Source organism: Scyliorhinus torazame, chromosome 10 (genome assembly GCF_047496885.1).
Source record: "Scyliorhinus torazame isolate Kashiwa2021f chromosome 10, sScyTor2.1, whole genome shotgun sequence".
In the NCBI taxonomy this organism is placed as follows: domain Eukaryota; kingdom Metazoa; phylum Chordata; class Chondrichthyes; order Carcharhiniformes; family Scyliorhinidae; genus Scyliorhinus; species Scyliorhinus torazame.
In genome coordinates, this window is record NC_092716.1 from 21,055,503 (window position 1) to 21,077,522 (window position 22,020).

At 45.1% G+C, this 22,020-nt stretch overlaps 1 protein-coding gene across 1 annotated transcript in view; it reads left to right on the plus strand.

The window, feature by feature from the left end:
• The window catches only part of LOC140430382 (dynein light chain roadblock-type 2), a 42,577-nt gene that overhangs the window by 16,723 nt on the left and 3,834 nt on the right, over positions 1 to 22,020 (plus strand). Inside the window, exon 3 of the mRNA XM_072517841.1 lies at positions 14,622 to 14,789. Within this exon, the coding sequence (XP_072373942.1) occupies positions 14,622 to 14,789 (168 nt within the window). The remainder of the gene's footprint in view (positions 1 to 14,621; positions 14,790 to 22,020) is intronic.

A 22,020-nucleotide genomic window follows, 5' to 3' on the forward strand; every position in this document is an offset into this window, starting at 1 on the left:
GAACTTGGGGACTCTACTTTATAGTCCCCAGGGGCTTTGCGCCGTTCGGGGCGGACCCCGTATCTGGTTCCTAGTGATTGGACTAGGTTCCGATCACTTGGATCGATTTCTCCAATACTGGAGCTATTCCCTGATCGCTGTGCGGTCCCTAAGTGTCCGTTGGCCTTCCTTTGTCTTGGCTCCTGCTGGCGCCGAGAAGTCTGGCTTGGCTTTATTCACTTTAAATGGTTCAATTGTTCCCGGGGATCGCTCATTAATATGCAGATGGCTGTTGGTTTCAGTGCTGTCTGGGTTTCTGCAAGTTCTAATACACAGGAAACTTTGCACCTGCTAGTTTTTCCTGGCTTGACTGAATTTCCCTGCATTCTTTGCGGATCTCCATTTTAAGTCGGGAAGTGGCCAACTCGGGTGGTCTACACTCCCTTCTTGTGATCCCTAACACGAAGCGTGAAGGATCACATTACCGCGTCTTCACTTCCTGACCCAGCGAGCACTCTTCCATGGCCTCTACACTGACCATAACTGCAATAAAATTTTAACTGACAGTTCTAAGTGGCGCTAAGTCACAACAGGGACATGCATTACAACATTAAAAAAATGGAACCTCTAACTATCTTCCATAAACTACACTCACTTAAACATCCAATCATACTAACTTCCTAATACAAAAATAGTAGCAGCATTCACATTTCCCTTTGTACAATCTTTCAGTTGTCTTTATTCACAAAATGATGCCGAACGAATGTCCTTTATTGTAGATCAAGGGGTTCGGGGGCCTGGTGAAAACCAAAGATAGGGGATCTCATCCTGTATACCGGGGTGCGAGAGTGTTAGGCTCTCCTTCGCCATTTTCTCATGCGGATAGTCTGCATGATGCTGCAGAATATCGCCAATACTAAAAGGGATTCAAGTACGCATGAAAGGGAGTACCATGTTATAAACCTATCACACCATGATGGTGTGCTGTTACTTGTCACTGGGCTCTGGGTGCTATGGGGAAGTGAATCATTGACGGCCGGGGGGTTTGGGGTCAGGGGGTTCGCGGTCGCGCGTAACCGAATACAAATTACAATAACGAAAAACACGTATGACGTCTTCATTGTTCTCTTCTTTCTTCTCTTCCTTTTCTTCTCTTCTCTCTTCCTGGAGCTTCAGGAATTCTGTAAATCAAGCATAGTTTCTGTTATTATCTTGTTTAATATCTTGAACGTTAGCATGTCTGCTGCCTTTTAGTGCCAATTTCCCTTTATAATTGATCACCATTTGTGACTCCCTCATTTTTTTTTTAACTGAATATTCGGGCAAGACATCTAAGAAAATACTGCCGTACTGCGAGCCGTCTCGCAGCCTGTGTGATTTACCATCCCAGTGTTTGAGGATGTAAATAGCATAGGGAAGCAATCCTAGGTTGCCAAAACCAAACAAAAGAATTTTGAACATAATGAGCCAGAAATGGGGTGCGTATGGCCCGCGGCGGGTAAGATTTGGATGGAATCCCCGGGTAGGACGGTAATCAATGCCGTATGTGCTCTACCCGAGCGTAGCTGACCAGAGGGGGGTCCTCAGGCAGGGCGGAGACCAATGCCGTTTCTCCACTGCCTGAGCAACTGGCAAGAACGGGCAAAAATGTAGTCATCGTGGGGGGTTGCTGTGAAGGTTCTACCATCAAACCAGAAGAACAGTTATGAACGGGGGCTGGCAAGCTCTCAGCGGTTTCTGCCGATAAGCGTGCTGGCAAGTTTTCACAGGTTTCTGACAACAAATATGGCGTGTGGCCGTGGAACTTCCGAGTTTACAAACAACACATAACAATAACACTAACGAACAAACATTGACCAACATGCTGCAGGTTCCATCAGAAAGGACATCGTTTCTCCCAAGCGGTTCCTTTAAAACATCATCTGGGCACCTCAGTTATCAGTTGTGAACAGGGTCGCAAAGGGGTTCTCGTTTTGGGATTCAGACTCAAAGTCATCCTCTTCTCCCGGGTGCCATACTCTGGAATGGATGAGGGTTGATAAAGCTGCATGGTGTGACTTAGGGTCCATCTCGTCGTTTCGGACGAGCCTGTATGAATTGTCGCGGTGCCAAAAAGTTGTATCTAATTCTGTGGGGACGGAGTCGTCATCGTCGGGCGGTGGTCTTTGGTGAGGAATGTGATCAGGAAGGGATCACTCGAATCGTGTTCAGATTCGCTGGGTGTGGATCCTGTTGCATGGGGATGGTAGGGAGGCGTGCTGTGGCTGTTGCCTGTGTCACAGTCGCTGCTGCTGCTGTCTGTGGGCGTGCTGGGGCGGAGTCTAGAGTTCGGGGGTGGCGTCTAGGTCGAGTCCGTGGATGGGGTGGGCGTGTTGGGGGAGGGTGGGGATACGTGGGCTGTGGGCGGGGCATGGTTTGCTGCGTCGAGCATGACGTGGTGTGTGTGGTTTGACTGCGAGCCATATGCCTTGAGCTGGTTAATATGGAACCACGCGGTCTTCCCGTTGGGGTACTTAATTTTACACACGGAGGGGCATACTTTGTCCGCAACGGAGTACGGACCCGAATACTTTGGTGACAGGAGCGTGCTGGGGTTGTAAATGGAGAGCATGACCTGCTGGGAAGCACGGTAGCATTGTGGATAGCACAATTGCTTCACCGCTCCAGGGTCCCAGGTTCGATTCCGGCTTGGGTCACTCTGTGCGGAGTCTGCACATCCTCCCCGTGTGTGCGTGGGATTCCTCCGGGTGCTCCGGTTTCCTCCCACAGTCCACAAGATGTGCGGGTTAGGTGGACTGGCCATGCTAAATTGTCCTTAGAGTCCTAAATTGCCCTTAGTGTTGGGTGGGGTTACTGGGTTATGGGGATAGGGTGGAGGTGTCGACCTTGGGTAGGGTGCTCTTTCCAAGAGCCGGTGCAGACCCGATGGGCCGAATGGCCTCGTCCTGCACTGTAAATACTATAATACTGTGTCCTACTTCAAACTCAGTCGCATGCACTGTCTTGTCGAAACAGGCCTTGCTCTATTTCTTCCTGGTGCCTAATTTTACTGCGGCTGCTAGCTGAGTCGTTTTTACATTCTCTGTTAATTGTTTTACTGTGTTCTTGTGTGTGAGGGCCATCACTTCGGGGCTGGTCAAGTCAAGTCCTAATAAAAATTCTGTGCCTTTCGTGGGGCGTCCGGTCATGAGTGTGTGGGGGGTGTATCCTGTGGATGTCGAAACGGTGTTATGTAAAAACATTAATGCAAAAGGGAGGACTGAATCCCAAGTGATGCTGTTTTGTTGGACCATTTTCCTGAGGGTTGCCTTTAGGGTCCGATTCATTCGCTCCACAATACAACTGGACTGGGGGTGGTATGCGATGTGGAATTTTTGGGTAATGCCAAATATCGTGAGGACGTTCTTCATGACACGTTCCGTAAAATGGGAGCCTTGGTCGGATTCAATGCTGTGGGGGAGTCCCCATCTCGTAAAGATGTGGTGTGTTAAAATCTTCGCGGTAGTCTTTGCCGTGGTCGTTCTAGATGGGAATGCTTCTACCCATTTTGTAAACGTGTCTATGACAACTGACACGCACTTGTGACCATTCCTGCTAGGGGGCAATGGTCCTATAAAATCAATCTGGAGGTTAGTCCAGGGGCCATTAACGGGGCGGGTATGGCTAAGCTGAGCTTTCTTTGCGTATCTGTCCGGATTGTTTTGGGCACAGATAAGGCAATTTTCAACATAGTGCATGACGTCGTCCTTTAAATTCGGCCACCAACAGAGCTGCCTGAGGTGGGCTGTAGTGGGGTCAATTCCCTGATGCCCATGACTATCATGGAACAAACAAACAAGCTAATTCCTGTCCTGTTCAGGAACCATGTAAAGGGTGTCTTTTAGGATCACACCGTCATGTGTGGTCAGTGCATTTTTAAACCTATCGTATGGGGCTGGAAAGCTTCCTTTTAAAATCTCCCTGAGATTACTGTCTTGCTTCTGGGCCTGCACTAAATCCTCGATATTAGTCTGTGAGACCTGAACTGCATTCACTGGGGCGCTTGCGGGGGGGTTCCAAAAATGTCCATATCTGGAACCTGCTTTAGCCAGTGCGTCGGCTTTTACATTTCCAGGTGGGGAGGAATGGTGGTGACTTTGAACTTTAATAATGCCAAATATCCTGTCCTGTGCTTTGTCCAAAATGTGCCGGAGTAATGGGGCTGAAGGGAGGGGTTTTCCGTCCGCGGAAACAAATCCTCTTGCTTTCCACAGGGGTAGGAATTCTGTGAGGCTGTTACAGACATAGAGGCTGTCCGAGTATATGTCTGCTGGGCTGGGGAAGGAATCTGGGTGATCTATAATGTACGCAATGGCTGCTAATTCTGCCGCCTGCGCGCCTAAGTGACCTGGCAGTTTTAAGGAGATTTCTTCTAGGGTGCGTCCCTGCGCGTCCTCAACATAGATGCCGCATCCTGTAATGCAGTGGAAGAACATCCACATATATTCTCAAAGGTGCGCATGTGTCTGTGTGCTGGGGGCTCTGGGGTGAACTACCTATCTTTCTGGAGGGTGTTTTTGCAATAAAGGGGCCTGTGTTGTGGTGCGGTGAGTTGATTTCACATTCGTGGGGGGTGCCTGGGTACTGAAGGTTGTCGGCTAGGAAAGTGTGGATCTTGGTCCTTTTAACAGTGATGTCCCGTCCCTGCAAAAGAAGGGTCCATCTGGCTGCTCTAATCTGGCTTACTGTACCGTCCTTGAGTCGTCCGTCTAGTAAAGGTTGGGTGGGGGTGTGTTCCCTGAGGATTGTGATGGGGTTTAGTCCGGTGATGTATGAGAAGTATTGAACTGCCCAGAAAACTGCGAGCAGGTGCCTTTCACAGGCCGAAAATCCCTGCTCCACAGGATCTAAAACTCTGGAGGCGTAAGCCACGGGTCTTAACTGTTCGTGCCGTTCCTGGAGGAGCACGGCCGTAAGGGTGCGGTCTGTGCTAGCTATCTTTATAGCATAGGGAGAAAGCGGGTCTGGAACCTGTAATGCGGGGGCTGCAATGAGTGCGCGCTTTATAGTATCTACAGCATCCGTGTGCTGCGGAAGCCATTCCCAAGGGGCTCCTTTCTTTAGGAGTTCTGAGAGGGGTGCTGCCTTGGTGGCGAAACCATCAATATGGTTTTGGCAGTAGCCAACCAGTCCCAAAAACGACTGGAGGGCTGAAACATTCTGAGGAAGTGGCAATTTGACAATCAAGTCAATTCTTTTATGCTCGATCTCGCGTTTACCATGCATGATAATCGTTCCCAAATATACCACTTTGTTTTCCAAAATTTGGGCTTTCTTGGGGTTCACTTTGCATCCAATTTGCTGTAGGAGTTCCAAGAGTTCAACCAGAAGCGCGATGTGCTCTGCCTTGGTGTCTGTCTGCAGTAATAAGTCGTCTACATACTGGACCAGACATTCGGGGCGAGAACATTTTGATAAACCATTAGCCAGCTGTCGGTGGAAAATGGAGGGGGAGTTGTGGAATCCTTGTGGAAGGCATGTCCACGTGTACTGCTGACCTTTTAAAAGTGAAGGCAAATTTGTACTGGCACGTCTTTGCCAATGGAGTGGACCAGAATCCGTTACTGATATCCAAAACCGTAAAATATCGTGAGTTTGAGTCCCTGTTTGAGCATGGTCTCAGGACTTGTGGCTACCGTGGGGGCTACTGCGGGGGTGACTTTGTTGAGTTCCCGGTAATCGATGGTCAGTCGCCATGATCCAACGGGCTTTCTCACTGGCCAAATCGGGGCATTATTAGTAGAGGCTACTGATCTAAGTACGCCTTGTTCTAATAAGCTATTGATAACCTTTGAGATTTCTCCCTCTGCCTCTTGGGGAAATCCATATTGCTTCTGGGGTCTAGGGTCAGGTCCTGTTATTTGAACCGAACTAGCCATCCTGCCGCAGTCATGTTTATGACTTGCAAATGCGGTCCTGTTCTTCTGTAGAACTGTCCTAACCTGTTTGTCTGCACTAATCGTGGTCGGGTCAAACCAAATATCGCCGACTGCGCTAATCTTATTAGCATACTCATCGACTGTGAACGTTGCGGGGGCTCTTGCTGACTTTGTCATTTTCCAGACACATTGATTTACTGGATCAACTGAAAGGTTGTGGGAGTTCATGAAGTCAATGCCCAAAATGTGTTCTGCTGTGTGGTCCAGATCGACCAAAACTATGGGGTGTTTTGTGGTAATATTGCCAATTTGAATGGGTACAGGGGCTGTGATGTGTCCCTGTTGTGAGTGGCCTGTGAAGCCGCTGAGGGTGATTGTGGCTGTAGTGGGCCACATGTCCTTTTGGAACATGGTGGAGGAATTAATTGTGGTGCGGGACCTCCTGTGTCCCAGAGAAATTTGATGGGCTGACCCCGTATTTTCGCTGCAACGACTGGTCGGCCGGACCTATCCCAAAGGGTTTCGCAGACCCAACTGGGGGAGCCCGAACACCGTCAGTCAGTTCCGTTCAGGTCTGTCTGGTCTGAACGGGCACTCACACTATGTATGGGCTTTGTCTTGTTATTATTCAGAGTGCCTGCCTGCTGGGCTCTCTGTGGCTTTCGTGGGGCATTGCATTCTCGTGCAAAGTGTCCTAATTGTCCACAGTTGTAACACTCCTGTGGTTTCTGTGGGGGGCTGTTCCTGCCTTCGTTCACCCATGCGGGGTTCTGGTGCATTTTAATTGCTTGGATATCTGCCTCTGCCTGCTGTTCTTCGGGTTTCCTAATTGCGGGTTTGTTTTGGACTGATTGCTCCCAGGTGCGGGACAACCTTTTTAATACCCATTTTTCGTTGTGCGCTTCTTCCAAGGGGTCATAATTGGTCCAGGCTTTTTGTCCTGCCTCTGTGGCATGGGAGATAAGGGTGCGGGTCCATTTGGCCATGTTGTCTTGGGGCAAATGGGCGCGGTGTAAGGTTCCAAAAACGGCTGTAAAATGAATCCACAGGCGTCCAGCAAACACTGTGGTGTGTTCGGTTTTCTTCTGCCTGCACTTATTCAGGCCTTCTACTGGGTCACCTCTGTTGTAGCCGATCGCATCTAAGATCGCCATGTGCGTCTCTGCAAGGGTGCCTCCTCCTACATTCTGTGGGTCAGGAAGGGCTGCTACAACCGAAGGGTCTAGGCTTAAAACTGTGAGTTTCACTTGCTCACGCTCATCCAGGCCGTACATGGTTGCCTGCTGCTTCACTCTAGCAAAGAAGTGGTGGGGGTCTGAGGTGGGGAGGAACGGTGTGATCTTTTCGTACGTGTCCCGTAATTGGGTCACGGTTAAGGGGGTGGTGAAAAGGAATTCCGCGTCTCCTTGAGTGGGTGGTTACTGGATTCATGGGTGCCTGATCTATCTGCTCTGTGGGGGGTTGGGGTGCTTTTCTCTTTTGGGGCTTTCCTTGCGCACATGTTCCCTGAACATATCTATGCGCGGTTTCATTTAATTCTTGCCAATCAGGGCCGCCTTCCTCATCTAATTGGGATCCAAAGGTGCTCTGAAACCCATTTTGTACTGAAAGCAAATACTGCAGTTCCGCAATCTGCTTCCTGCATTTCGCATGATCTAATGAGCTTTGTCTGTGCTCTGTGGTGGCAGCATGGAGTGCTCTTAACGCTGCCTTTAGATCGCTGCACTGCCTTTGCAATGCCTCTACCTGTTTCTCTGTCTCTTCTCTTACCAGGACTGCACGTTGCGTGTCCTGATAGGCCTTATCGTATTGAGTTTGGAAGCTGCTCAGATGTGCTAGACAAGACTGGTGTGCCCACTTGGCATCATCCACCTCTCCGTCCTTTGCTGCCAACTTCCTTCTCAAATCTATATTCTCTCTGTCGATCTCACTAACATCGACCTTGCTCATTCGATGTCTCGCTTCTATCTCTTTGCGGAGTGTCCGAACGACCTCCTCCGTGCCTCGCAATTGTGCCAGACAGGATACGATTGCCATCGGCTTGCGAGCTTTCCCTAAACTCTTACGGATTTCTGACAGGTTCTCCCACCAAGTATGTCCTATACTCCCGGGTCCTGTTTCCTCATTATCACAGAATTCACTCCAAAGGGGCCATCCTTTCCCTTTGAGATATTTTCTGATCTCTTCTTCCCAAATGGGACACTGTCCTACTCTGCTGCTGGTCGCTTAAGGAAAGCAAGTCCACCTTCTCCACACGCATTTAACCAGAGTCCTTTATCCCTGGTGCCATTGTAGTAAATCTCTCCTGCGCTGTCCCCAAGGCCTTGACATTTTTCCTAAGAATCATGTCAAGAATTGATTTTGATGGTGCAGATACAACCAATGTATTGGTCTCCAAAAATCAAATTAAAACGTGACCATATCAACGCTCCTTCTAGATTCTTTGCCTTTTAAAAGTAGGATGTTTGTCTCTGGCTTCAGTTGTTATAGTGGATGGACTTTGGCTCTCCATAGAGAGTTCATTCGCAGGAAGGAATATAGTCCCATTGGTGTTCACAAACTCTCTCAATCATGACTAGTCTTTTAAGAAAGGATCTTTAAAATCACAATGCGAACACCAATGAGCCAGGCTTCAAATAGAGAACCTTAAGCTGGTCAGAGAGCTCCTCTTGTAACATTTGGTTTGCTTATCCAGAGAAGTGGGCTAGCATGTGCATTTTTCTTATTTTCTAACAATTTGTGAACAGTGTACAGCACTCTGTTTTGCTTATCGTGAAATATAACCTCTTCTTATCGAACCAAACACTGTTTAAGGAAGCAACTGACACTGTGTAAATATCTATGCCAGTCTTGTTCATTAGTCAGCTTATCATTTTTTTAGCAGCTGATAATTGATGTAACATCAACCTGGAATAGTGAAAGGTCGCTGATGGAATTCATTTTGCACAGTACCAGTGCTGCCAGCAGAGACTGAGTAGATAGGTCAGTGTGGTGTGGATTTGATGCATAGCTCAGAGCACTTCGATTTTGCCCACTAGCTGAATTTATGGCCTCTTTGTACTCAAACTTAATTTAGTTTCCTTTAAAACCTGGACACCTTTTGGAAAGGAAAAGGGCTTTCATCATATCAGTCTGGATTCAAATCCAGTCCCCAAACTAAGCACCTTTGACACTGATTACAGCTCTTGACATCAAAGATTGATATTGAATCTTTTTGAACTGATAAGGAACAGGAGCAGGAATAGATTATACAGCCCCTAGAGCCTGCTGTGCCATTCAATGTGACCATGGCTGCTGATCTCCACTACACACACCACCCTCTCTCCATATCCTCCAATGGTGAAATGTAACAAAACTCATGCTGTAATAAACCTGTGCAGCTTGTAAAGCCTAACAATCATGATTATTCTGGCCAAATTAAAGATCTCCCATATAGTTAGCCAGTTGGGTTACTTTTGGAGCATTACACTAATAAACTGAGATTTCATATTGAAGTTCAAGTTGAACCAATTGATAATTGCAGCAACACAAAATATTGTTCCTGTGTTCCTATTTCCCGACACAATAATCTTTATTTTATATTTGAATTATTTAGCTAACTCCACGCACTACCCACAAGATGCCACCTTTTAGCTCCTTGTAGGGCAGCTGTGGCAGAAACTAAGATCACGATTCAATGGCTACGTAATAATCATAATATTTATGGGGGTGATGGAGAAGGGAGAGGGAAGCAAAGATGAAAAGTAAAAATAATCCTCAAAAACAAAGTGGCAAAGGAAGCTTGTATTGATGGGGTAATGGTATACATGTATGTCTTAGTATTGTTAAGTTGTGAGCATAATTAACTTTCTCTGGGTTAACTCTCAGAAATATAATTCATTGGAGTCTGATAGCAAGTAATCCAAAGGTTTTTTCATCATCTGATTGGTAAATCCATGATTTGCACATTAGGGGGAGCCGAAAGTCTTTATCTACACTGCTGAGTGTTTTCTTTCCCCCTTCTCCCTACTTTGCCATTTCAGTAATAATGTGCGCTTCAATGATTGTATCACTTGCACACAGTTGGTTACTCCGGATTCTTGCCTCACCTGCAAGCGCCATTAGATGCCATTATTTTATTTTTATAAATTTAGAGTACACAATTCATTTTTTCCAATTAAGGGGCAATTTTAGTGTGGCCAATACACCTACCCTGCACATCTTTGGGGTGTGGGGGCAATACCCACGCAAACACGGTGAGAATGTGCAAACTCCACACGGAACAGTGACCCAGAGCCGGGATCAAACCTGGGACCTCAGCGCCGTGAGGCAGCGATGCTAACCACTGCGCCACCGTGCTGCCCTGATTACATGCCATTATTGCATACGTGTTTATCATTGGTGCTTCATTTGGAGAAAGATAAAGTGTGCAGGTTTGACTGTTACAGATAGTGATCGATGTTGCTCAGCATGCTATGTGTGCAAGAGGTATCACTGAAGAGATTGGTGAGTCGGGGAAAACTCCAATGTGTATCTTAATGTCACAACATTATACCAGGCTTGACTGTCATTTTTGCACTGCATCTACACCACAAAGCTCTCACCCTCTCTCTCACCTGCGCGCATACATGTATTCCTTGGCTCGTCTGACGTATGGTCCACTCGAGATGAACCGTGAAGCTGCAGTGCATCCTCTGGTGAGCGTTATGATTGTGAAGAAAAAAAGACAACTAAAATCATAGAATTTACTGTGCAGAAGGAGGCCATTTGACCCATCGGGTGCACCAGCCCTCGGAAAGATCACCCTACTTAAGCCCATGCCTCCACCCTATATCCGCAACTTAGCAACACCCACCTGACCTTTTGGACACTAAGGGGCAATTTAGCATGGCCAATCCACCTCTTTGGACTGCATATCTTTGAACTGTGGGAGGAAACCGGAGCACCCGGAGGAAACCCACGCAGTCACGGGGAGAAAGTGCAAACTCCACACAGCCAGTCTCCCAAGGCCGGAATTGAACCTGGAACCCTGGAGTTGTGAGGCAACCCTGGAGCTGTGAGGCAACAGTGTTAACAACTGTGCCACATAAAACTGACAAGAAGGAATTAAATTTATGCAATGAAAGATGTTCTCAGGTTTGTTTTCTGCCATTTCTTGCCCACCCCCACTGAGCCCATGAGTGCATCTCAGAATGCAGCTAGAAGCTATTGGGTGTGATACTGTCTTTTCACACCAGGATAATAGAATGCAAGTCCCCTGGCACACTTCAGTTCTCCAAAGTACTCAGTTTCTGCTCCCAATCATGCAACGTTGAGGCCCTATACAAAAGCAGCACTCTTCCTTTTTTTAAAAAATTATTGTTATTCACATTTTTCAAATTTCATAAATTTTGTACATAAATAACAACACTAAACCATAAAACAATAAACAAACCCCTCGTTACCCACCCCTCCCCCATCTAACAACTAACGGTGACCAGCTCTTTAAAGTACGGAATGAATGGCTGCCATCTCTGCTAGAACGCAGCACGGTAGCACAGTGGTTGGCACTGTTGCTTCACAGCGCCAGGGACCCAGGTTCGATTCCCGACTTGGGTTACTGTCTGTGGAGTCTGCACGTTCTCCCCGTGTTTGCGTCGGTTTCCGTCTGCTCCGGTTTCCTCCCACAAGTCCCAAAAGACGTGCTGTTAGATGAATTGGACATTCTGAATTCTCCCTCAGTGTACCCGAACAGGCGCCAGAGTGTGGCGACTAGGGGATTTCACAGCAACTTCATTGCAGTGTTAATGTAAGTCTGCTTGTGACACTAATAAAGATTATTAATGCCCCCTCACTGTGTACTTCCTTTTCTCGAGATATAAGAATTCCATAAGATCCCCTTGCCACATCGAGGCACTGGGTGGAGAAGCATATCTCCACCCCAGCAGCACCCACCTTCGATCAACCCGCGAGGCGAAGGCCAGGACATCTGCCCCCGCCCCAGTCTGCAGCACCGGCAGGTTGGACGCCCCAAATATGGCCCTTAAGGGACAGAGCTTCAGTTCAATTTGTAGAATCGCTGACGTGGCGTTAAAGAAAGAAACCCAGACTCCCATGAGCTTAGGACATGACCAGAACATGTGCACATGATTAGCCAAGCTCCTCCCACATTGCCCACACTCATCCTCCACACCCGAATATTACCTGGTCATCCTGGAAATGGGTGGCATGGTAGCACAGTGGTTATCACTGTTGCTTCAGAGCACCAGGTTCCCAGGTTCGATTCCCATCTTGAGTCACTGTCTGATCGGAGTCTGCACGTTCTCCCTGTGTTTGCGTGGGTTTCTTCCGGGTGCTCCGACTTACCCCACAAGTCCCGAAAAACTTGCTTGTTAGGTGAATTGGACATTCTGAATTTTCCCTCTGTACCCGAGCAGGCGCCGGAATGTGGCGACTAGGGGCTTTTCAAAGTAACTTCATTGCAGTGTTAATGTAAGCCTACTTGAGACAATAAAGATTATTGTTAAAAACCCCGTTGACTTTATCCGGGGCCAACACAAGTTCCTCCACCTAAATCCTCAACCAGGACAATCACTCGGGAGACTGCCTGCCGCCTCAACTGACTGGCCAGGAGGCGACTGGCCTTCTCCACATATTCATGCAGGGCAGCACCAGGGCCTCAGAAGAGCTACAGCTCACACCTTTCCTTCAATATTCTTTTTTGCGCCTTGTTGACATCCTCACACAAAAGGCTCTCAAATGGGATGAAATTGGCCACCAATTACACCCAGGAGCTAGGTGAAAAGAAGTAAAAACCAAGGACTCTAGCGGGAGCTACCTCCTTATAGATTTTGCCACTGAAAGTTTTGCACTCTTCCTTTCTTGTGAGGAAAGTAAATGAGAGGTGTTCTTATGCACCTCCTATGTCAGGCAAGTATTTTGGCAACATGGAGGCAATGGTGGAGAGCATGTTATCAGTATGTATACTGAAACCTGCATATACACTTTGGTTACGGTTGTTACAGTGCCATGGGCGGGATTGAATCCCTCTGAACAAACAAGGAGTTGCTAGCGAGGTGGACATTGATCTGTGAATCAAGAACATATTTGAGGACCTGCTTCCCTTCCTATATTCATTGTTGTCTCCTAAGGGTGAAAAAGGTTTCAAAGGATGTGCTAAAAAGCATGAGGGCAAGGGGATGTTGGTGGTGAGAATGACAAGGAAGTAACCAGAGGTGGCCGTGATAAATTGTGACTTGAAACATTGCTTCATCATCTCCACAGCCTCTGAGTTGTAGCCTTGAACGTGGGTATGAATGTGCGAGTTTATTTGGAGGGGCAGGTTAAATGTTCTATTGTTCTAACTTCAAAAATCTCTCGTTTAGAGAGCTATTAATTTTATCTTTTTAATTTTAATAAAAATGTAATGTCAGATACCTGGTTGAGGGTGTTTTTATTCACAAACAACAGGTGTCCAGTTTCCAGGGAATAATTTCATGCTCAAATTTAAAAATTTGGAACCTAAAGCGTAATGGTAAATTAGTATTTGGGATGGTTTTAAGCCCTGTAATGTTTAGGACAGTATTCTAAATGGCCTATTTCTTAACATGTATTGTGATCACATGCTACATTAATTGGTGCTTTAGTAGCTCGTATCCCATGTGCACCCTGTGATATGCTGAATAAATGAGAACTATTGCAATCAAATTCAAGATAATGGTTATACCATTAAATAGTCCATGATATTAATATAGTATTTCCTGTGAGATTGCACATGGAATGATGAAGGCAGCATTTTATTGAAGCTGCAGAGTTTATTGAGGCATCTTTCTGCACTTGCCTGTAAATGGCCTTGTGATTCAGATAGTGGCAATATTATTTCTTGTCATCCTGAAATTCCCCAGCTGAGCTAAGCAGGAAAAGTGTTAATGAGATAAAGACTGAAACTCTGCAACTGCACAGCAGGCCACTTCGCTCCTCGGAATGAATGACATAATTCAGTGAGCTGGGCGTGGCCCAGACAAAGGTTGTCATGAAAGGTTTGCTTTATTTTATTCTTTCATGGGATGTAGACATCACTGCCAACGCCAGCGTTTGTTGCCTAATTGCCGTTGACAAGATGGTGAACTTGTTTTTCAGCTCCTGCAGTCCATCTGATAGTTTCATGGTCACTGTTACTAATGATAGTTTTTTTACTTCAAGTTTTATCTAATTGACTGAAATTTAAATTCTACGGTTGACATTGCAGGATTAGAACCCATGCCTCCAGATCATTAGCCTTTCGATTAACAGTTCAGTAACCAGTGGTACTGTGTCCCCATATATATTACTCCCAGGTTTCAGGTACTCACTATTGGGACTATGGCTTGGCTAACTGCTTTCCCTTTGTTGGGGGAAGGGGGATAAATACTGTAAAAGATACAGCAGCATTTTGTCAATGAGCAAAGAGGGTTAGTATCAACGTTGCTTCCCATCATAACTGATTTTTTGGAAAATAAACATATAGTTGAGATTCACAGTGATCTGTGAATGGAGCTGTCTGGAGATGGGTAGAATTAGCAATTTCACGAAGGATCTGGATATGTAGGTGGATATAATTGATTACAGGCCCCTTTTTTGGCTGCAAATCTCCATATTAACTCCTCTCTAAATGCTGATGTTGTATTTGATATTTTTTTTAACTGACTAATCTTTTTTGAATACAAGTAAAATATGAAATCAATTTAGAAGGTGATGTAATTGTCTTTTGTATGTTTTGATCTGCAGGAATCCCAATAAGGACAACCTTGGATAATTCCTCTACAGTGCAGTATGCAGGCCTGTTCCATCAACTTGCCATGAAGGCCAGAAGTACTGTCCGAGACATTGATCCGCAGAATGACTTGACCTTTCTGCGGGTCCGATCAAAAAAACATGAGATAATGGTTGCACCAGGTAAAGCTGTTTGATTGCAGGAGTGAAATAGATTGTTTCCTTGATAGGTGCTAATCTAAATTATTCAAAAGCACAGAATCTCTGGATAGAACAGTCAAGGGTCAGCAGGTTTGGTTGAGGGGTGGGACTGGTGTAGTCGTGGAGGGGGAATGGTGAAGGACCTGAAAAGTGAGGTTGGGTCAGGAACCCAACATAATCCCATCCACTTCTCGTGGGTTTGCAAGTTCATGGGGAATCCTGTGGAACGTCTGGGAAGTAATTAAAATACACAAAGAAGTAACATAAGTTGAGGTGTAACTCCTCATTTGATACTCAGCGTATGGATTTCCAGAGCTATGTTTAGCTCACCAGGATCACTGAGGTGAGAACAAAGTGGCAAGTACTGCACAGTAAAACTGACTGGCTGGGAAGTCTTCATAAGGTGAGACTGAATAGCATAGGTGACAATAGTAAGGCTGTAATTGGATGCCCTACTGTCATTTCGCAAAATTATTTTGAAGTATTTTGTGTCCCTTTGTGCTTGGGCATGATAGTCTCGTGGTTCTACCATTGGACTAACAGCTCAGATGTTGCGAACTCAAAGTTGTAAAACTGAACTTCATAAACCTGGCAATTTGTGTGACTGGAACCAAAAGAAAGATGACTGCAGAAGGTGATGAATTGTTGTAAAAACCAAAATGTTCACTATTGCCTTTCACAGAGAACCTACCAAGTCCCTCTCACCTGGCCTATATGTGACTCCAACTCTATGTTCCATGATTGACTCTTAATGCCCTCATAAACAAAGGATAGGCAATGAATACTTCCCGCTTGTGTCATAGATTCATAGAATTTACAGTGCAGAAAGAGGCCATTCGGCCCATCGTGTCTGCACCGGCTCTTTGAAAGAGCACCCTACCCAAGGTCAACACCTCCACTCTATCGCCATAACCCAGTAACCCCACCCAACATTAAGGGCAATTTTGGACACCAAGGGCAATTTATCATGGCCAATCCACCTAACCTGCACATCTTTGGACTGTGGGAGGAAACCCACGCACACACGGGGAGAACGTGCAGACTCCGCACAGGCAGTGACCCAAACCGGAATCAAACCTGGGACCCTGGAGCTGTGACGCAATTGTGCTATCCACAATGCTACCGTGTCAACGAAAGCTCAAGAACCATTCTCCCCGTGTCTGCGTGGGTCTCACCCCCACACCCCAAAGATGTGCAGGGTAGGTGGATTGGCCACGCTAAATAGCCTGTTGGAAAAAAAGAGAGAATTGGGTACTTTAAATTTATAAAATAAAACAAAAGCTCAAGAACAAATTAAAAGAAAATTCAGTTCCCACTTCAGAACAGATGATGAATTCCCATGTATCTGTTGATGTTAGATGCTTGATGTGCATGAGAGGGCCCTGGAATCATTAGCCTTCCAATTTTCCACTTTTTGAAGGAGTAGTGATCCTGCACTTAATACGTCCTTCTGGGGAATTCAGCACACCAAATATGGTGTGAGTAACTCCATGCAAAATCATTTAATTTTTTTTAAATAGTCTTTATTGTCACAAGTAGGCTTACATTAACACTGCAATGAAGTTACTGGGGAAAGCCCCTAGTCGCCACATTACGCCGCCTGTTCAGGTACACTGAAGGAGAATTCAGAATGTCCAACGTAGCTAACAGCACATCTTTCGGGACTTGTGGGAGGGAACCGGAGTATCCAGAGGAAACCCACGCAGACTCGGGGAGAATGTGCAGACTCCACACAGACAGTGACGCAAGCCAGGAACCGATCCTGGGACCCTGTGAAGCAACAGTGCTAACCACTGTTATGTGGTGTATATGGTCTTAATTGGCATCTGATCCTCACAGAGGAATGTCAGAATAGATGCATGCTCCAAAATCAATGGCCACATCAGCTGCGCAAAGGCTGTATGGACTCTACAAGCCTCCATCTTCCCAGTACATTGGTCATGACATTCAAGGCACCAAGCTTAGTCATGACATAAGTACAAGGAATGGGTATCCACTCTGCACCTGCCATTTCAGCCCAAAGTATAACATGCCATGGCACAGTGAGATGCAATACATGTATGGAAATATGCAAAAGGTGTTTGCCTGAGACTCCCACACTTGGAAAGTCCTCTGACATCAACCATAAAATTCCGTAGGCTTGGATAAATTATTATTAGTTGTAGCTTGCCACAAAGTGACGAATGTGAGGATGTACTGTCAGTCGATATCGATTCTGCCTCCTCCACATGTTTTTGTTGCTATTAGTGGTAGCCAAAGAACAATATTCATTGTCCCATTGTCCCAGCTTCATTTAAAACAGATGGTTAGAGTTAGACCAAAACTTCAGCTCCACAATCCAGTGACAGAATAATGTAAACGGGGTGATCAGTCTGTAATGTGATTCTCCGCATTGCAGCATTCAAACATTAATTTGAAAAAAAAATTGACGGGTAGAATTGGAGCACCAGCATGAAATATCCAGGAGTGGGTCGTGAATTCCTTGATGGCCGGCGATAAGCCATATTGGCATATAGGAGTCGTTAGAGAGACCAACAGCTAGCAGGAGACAGAACTAGTTTTCTTTAAGCAACGTAATCCTCACCAAAACAGAAAATATTTTGCATATTTCGATACATGTATTGCATCGCGCTGTGCCATGGCGTGTTATACTTTGGACTGAAATTATTTGAAGGAGCTTAATGGATTTTTCTTCCTAAAAGACGCGGGCGAACTATTAAAGTTGATTGCCTGTTGTAATGTTCCTCGTTATATCTAATTCGCTACAGTTTTCCTGTAAGTATAATGTGTGCTGTGTGAATAGCTTGAGAACATTCATTAAGCCAAGAGGAAAGATATGACTAACTCATTATTACTTCAGCACTGCACTCATGATTTATTGGACCTTGATTATTTAGGAAATGAACTGTGTTGTTACAATTTTCTACTTAGCATGCTCTAGATAAGCTACCATTTATCAATTATCAGAATTTACTTTTGATCTGCCATCGAAGAAACTAACAATTTTCACTTTTTATAACGAGTATTATTTGGCAGGAAGAATTGAAAAACAGGATATTTGAATAGATCGAGACTGCAGAACTCTCTGCAACAGAGGAAGCCAGGTGTACTGATACATGAATCACAGGTGGTTTTCTGGGTGCAGTTGGATTGGAAGGGTGGTGTTTATTGCAGAGGGAGAAGTGTGTGATAGTACAGAAGTGTTCCTGCAGCTATATGGGGCCTTAGTTAAACCACACCTGGAGCACTGTGTCGAGTTTTACTCTGCTTAGGGTATCTTTGCATTAAAATCAGTTCAAGGTTCACTCTATTGATTCCTAGCATGAAGGGATTATTTTATAAGGAAATGTTGAACAGGTTAGGCTTATACTCTTTGAAATTTAGAAGAATGAGAGGTGATTTTATGGAAACAAATACGATTCTGAAGGGAATTGACAGGGTGGATCCTGAGAGCTTCTTTCCTCTTGTGGAGGAGTCTAGAACTAGGGGACACAATTTAAAACTTGGGGTCTCTAATTTAATGCTGCAATGAGAATTTATTTTCACTGAAGGTCGTTAGTCTGTGGAATTATCTTTCCCAGAAAGCAGTGGAAACTGGGTTGTTGATTATTCAAAGCTGAGTGAGATGAGATTTTAGGGAGTTGAGGGGGTATGGGGATAGGACCGGGCAGGAAAGCAGTTGAGACCACAGTCAGTTCGGCCATCGAGGAGCTGAATGGAGTACTCCTGCTCCCAAGTTCTTTTGTTGTGTATTTAGCAGGTTGGTGCCAATGTGCTTTGGGAAAAATTGCATTTAGACCTGCAAGATTCTGTGGTGTATCGTACTTTGAATTTATCATTTGAAATTGTGCCCACCATTGGTGATGGAACTGCAGAAATCGTGCTACATCTTGGTGTAATACAGCTCAAATTGTTCTTGTATATAAATTTTATTTGGTACAGATTAAGCATGAAAATTTCATAGCCTTCACTGTTTTGGCAAAATCTCAACCAATGAGGGCAGCATGGTGGCGCAGTGAGTAGTATGCTGCCTCATGGCGCCGAGGTCCCAGGTTCGATCCCGGCTCTGGGTCACTCTCCATGTGGAGTTTGCACATTCTCCCCGTCTCACCCCCACAACCCAAAGATGTGCGGGGTAAATGGATTGACCATGCTAAATTGCCCCTTATTTTTAAAAAAATTTCACCCATTGGAGGGGAGCAGATCAAAATATTACATCATGAAAATATACCATAACCAGTATTGTAAAAACAGCATTGATACATCCCAACAATTTTGTGCAGAACAGAAAGTAACTTCAAAGGACATTGTCCACTTGTGCAATTTCTCTCATCAGTAATTATTACCACAGAAATAATTATACTTGCTGAAAACCTGAGTTTTAAAGATGTTAAATATGTTCTGTTAATCATGAAACAAATATTGAAGTGTACTGGAAGTGTTAAGTTGTGTTGATGTCACTTTGGCTCTGTGCCCAAATAGTGCAGACAACGACACTGCATTTTTTGTAATTACTCTGTGAAACTGGTGGTGACATCTGGCATCTGCACATACGCAGTTAAACATGGGAATCCAGAAGTTGTCGTCAGTGATTCTCCACTTCTCCACAGGGAGAAGCCTTTAATGATAGAATAATCAGATCAATGTAGTGGTGTGAACTTAGGCTAATTGCCCACTTCTTATGAATTAAAATCGCCAGAAAGTTTGACAGCTTGTCCAAGGATGTATATTTTAATGAAGCCAGGATCCTCCTCGAAGGATTTTTTTATGTGAAAGAAACATACACAAAGCAGCTGAGAGCCAAGTATCAGATTCTTTTTTTTTTTACATAGACTTCAAACCGTAGGAAGGACTATTTCATATTTTCTTCACATCTGTGACTTTCAAATTTTTTCACGTGCTGGAATTGCTTAAAGAGGAAGCTTGTGGGTGGCAAGGTGGTGCAGTGGTTAGCACTGCTGCATCACGGCGCTGGGGACCTGGGTTTGATCCTGGCCCAGGGTCACTGCCCGTCTGGAGTTTGCACATTCTTCCCGTGTCTGCGTGGGTCTTACCCCCACAACCCAAAGAAATGTGCAGGGTGCATGGATTGGCCATGCTAAATTGACCCTTAATTGGGGGGGGGGGGGGGGGGAATAAATAATGGATACTCTAAATTTATTTTTTTCAAAAAGAGGAAGCCTGTGAAGGAGAAAAGTACCTTTTTGTGTTCATGGCTCTAATATTGTGTGCTTTGCCAAAACTGGAGTCCAAGCAGAGAACAGCAAAGAGGAGTTGGGCATCATGTCCATGGCCCTATCCAGGGGACTCGTTATCCATCCCAGAACATGTATCCGGAGAGGCTGTGCTTTGAGATGTCAAAGGAATCGTGTTTGAGGTGACTGTGCTCTAGCAAAGAGTGCGGCCACTGGCAATGTCAAAGGAGGGCTTTCAGCTGTGTTCTAAATCCTAGACAGCCATGTCAGTGACCACAGGATTCAAATTTTATGCATACTCGTCATTTCAGTCAGACACCAGCAATGTGTGTAGCCCTGCATTCACAGGTGCCATATTCCACAGGACTTCTGAGTTTTTCAACTTTGCTAGCTTTCCAGTACACCAAGTTGAGGTCTATTTTATTTCATAGAATTGCTGACTTTCCAAAAGCATTTGGGAGTTCATTCCCCATTGAAGGCATCAAATGATGCACCTGTTCCATACACAAACAGGAAGCGTATTCATTCATTAAATGTGATGACCCTTTGTATTGTCCAACTGCAAATTCTGATTGTCCATGCAAAACACTGAGAAAATGTTCAAGGTGTCTTCATCCTCCGCGACTCAGACTTGAATCATGCCGTTGGATTGTGCCGAATATCTGGATTGGCACTCCGTAACAAGAACTAACTGCTGCATCTGAGATTGGGGCCACCCTATCGCAAGACCAATAGTGAAACACAAGAAAGATACAGTAGTTTGCATGCCATGTGGTAACAAAGGCAAAATGGGTGCTGAAATCGAGATCCTGTCACCTCACCAGGTCAGAGGGGCACTACACACCTTTTCCCTGTGGAAGGATTGACCCTTAACCAGACAGATACGATTTCATCATAAATGGATGATATGGAATTCTTGTCACTCACTGGGGCTATGCTTCGTGAACTACTCGAAGAAGCCAAGGCTGCAGAGACTGGAACTATTAGAAAGCAGTTTGTAGCTCATTTGGACAGTGAGAGTGATAGGAAGACATGCAAAAAATGGCAAGCTTGAAAGTGCAACAGTAATATTTTATTCAAGTAGCAAATACACACTACCAGACTTGGATGTCGTTTTGCTAAACTTTACATAAACATTGAGGTGCTTAATGCAAGACTTTCAATACAAATTGACTTAACTAGGTATTTGCTGCTTTGTAAACCGTTGTACCATTTAGATGATAAAATTTGAACTTTAAAATGACTCCAGATAGCAACCAATCAATATACTTCTAGATCTCAAATAACAGGCCAATATTTAAGCATAACAAACATAAAATGCTCTATCGTATCCATGCCTGAAGGTCAGTGTGACGAGGTTTAACTAAAAACAAAAGGACTGCCTCGCCTGTCCCTATGACCTGATTCCTCTTGTGACAAAGGCATAACCTCTGTATCTTTTCTCTGGATGTTCTGCTGCTCAATTATGAGGCATTGTATCCATTAGAAGTTCAATTGTCTGTGCTGGGAGGGGGATACTATGGCCGTCATATATATCTTGCAACCATGCCTGATGTATGCATCTCAAATATTTGTACAAATAACTTATATTTTCCGCAACGTGGGCAAACTGATTTAAAATGGATCCAATTAATCAGAGCCATCTGATCCCTCGTGGAATAGAAAAGGAGAACAGGGTGCACATGGTCTGATTATTTAGGACCAATTGATCACTCTATTGTGCATCTTTATGGCCAACTGATTATGAAGACTGATCCCAAAGTGCTTCATGTCCTGTACCGTTGAGGCAAAAGTTTCAAGGTACCTGTTAAATGTATTTCACTCCACCAATAATTAAGACCCCTTCCAACTCCGAATCAACATTTTAAAAAAAATTTAGAGTACCCAATTCATTTTTTCCAATTAAGGGGCAATTTAGTGTGTCTAATCCACCTTCTTTGTGTTGTGGGGGAGAAACCCACACAAACACTGGGAGAATATGCAAACTTCACACGGAAAAACTCAGAATCAACATGGGA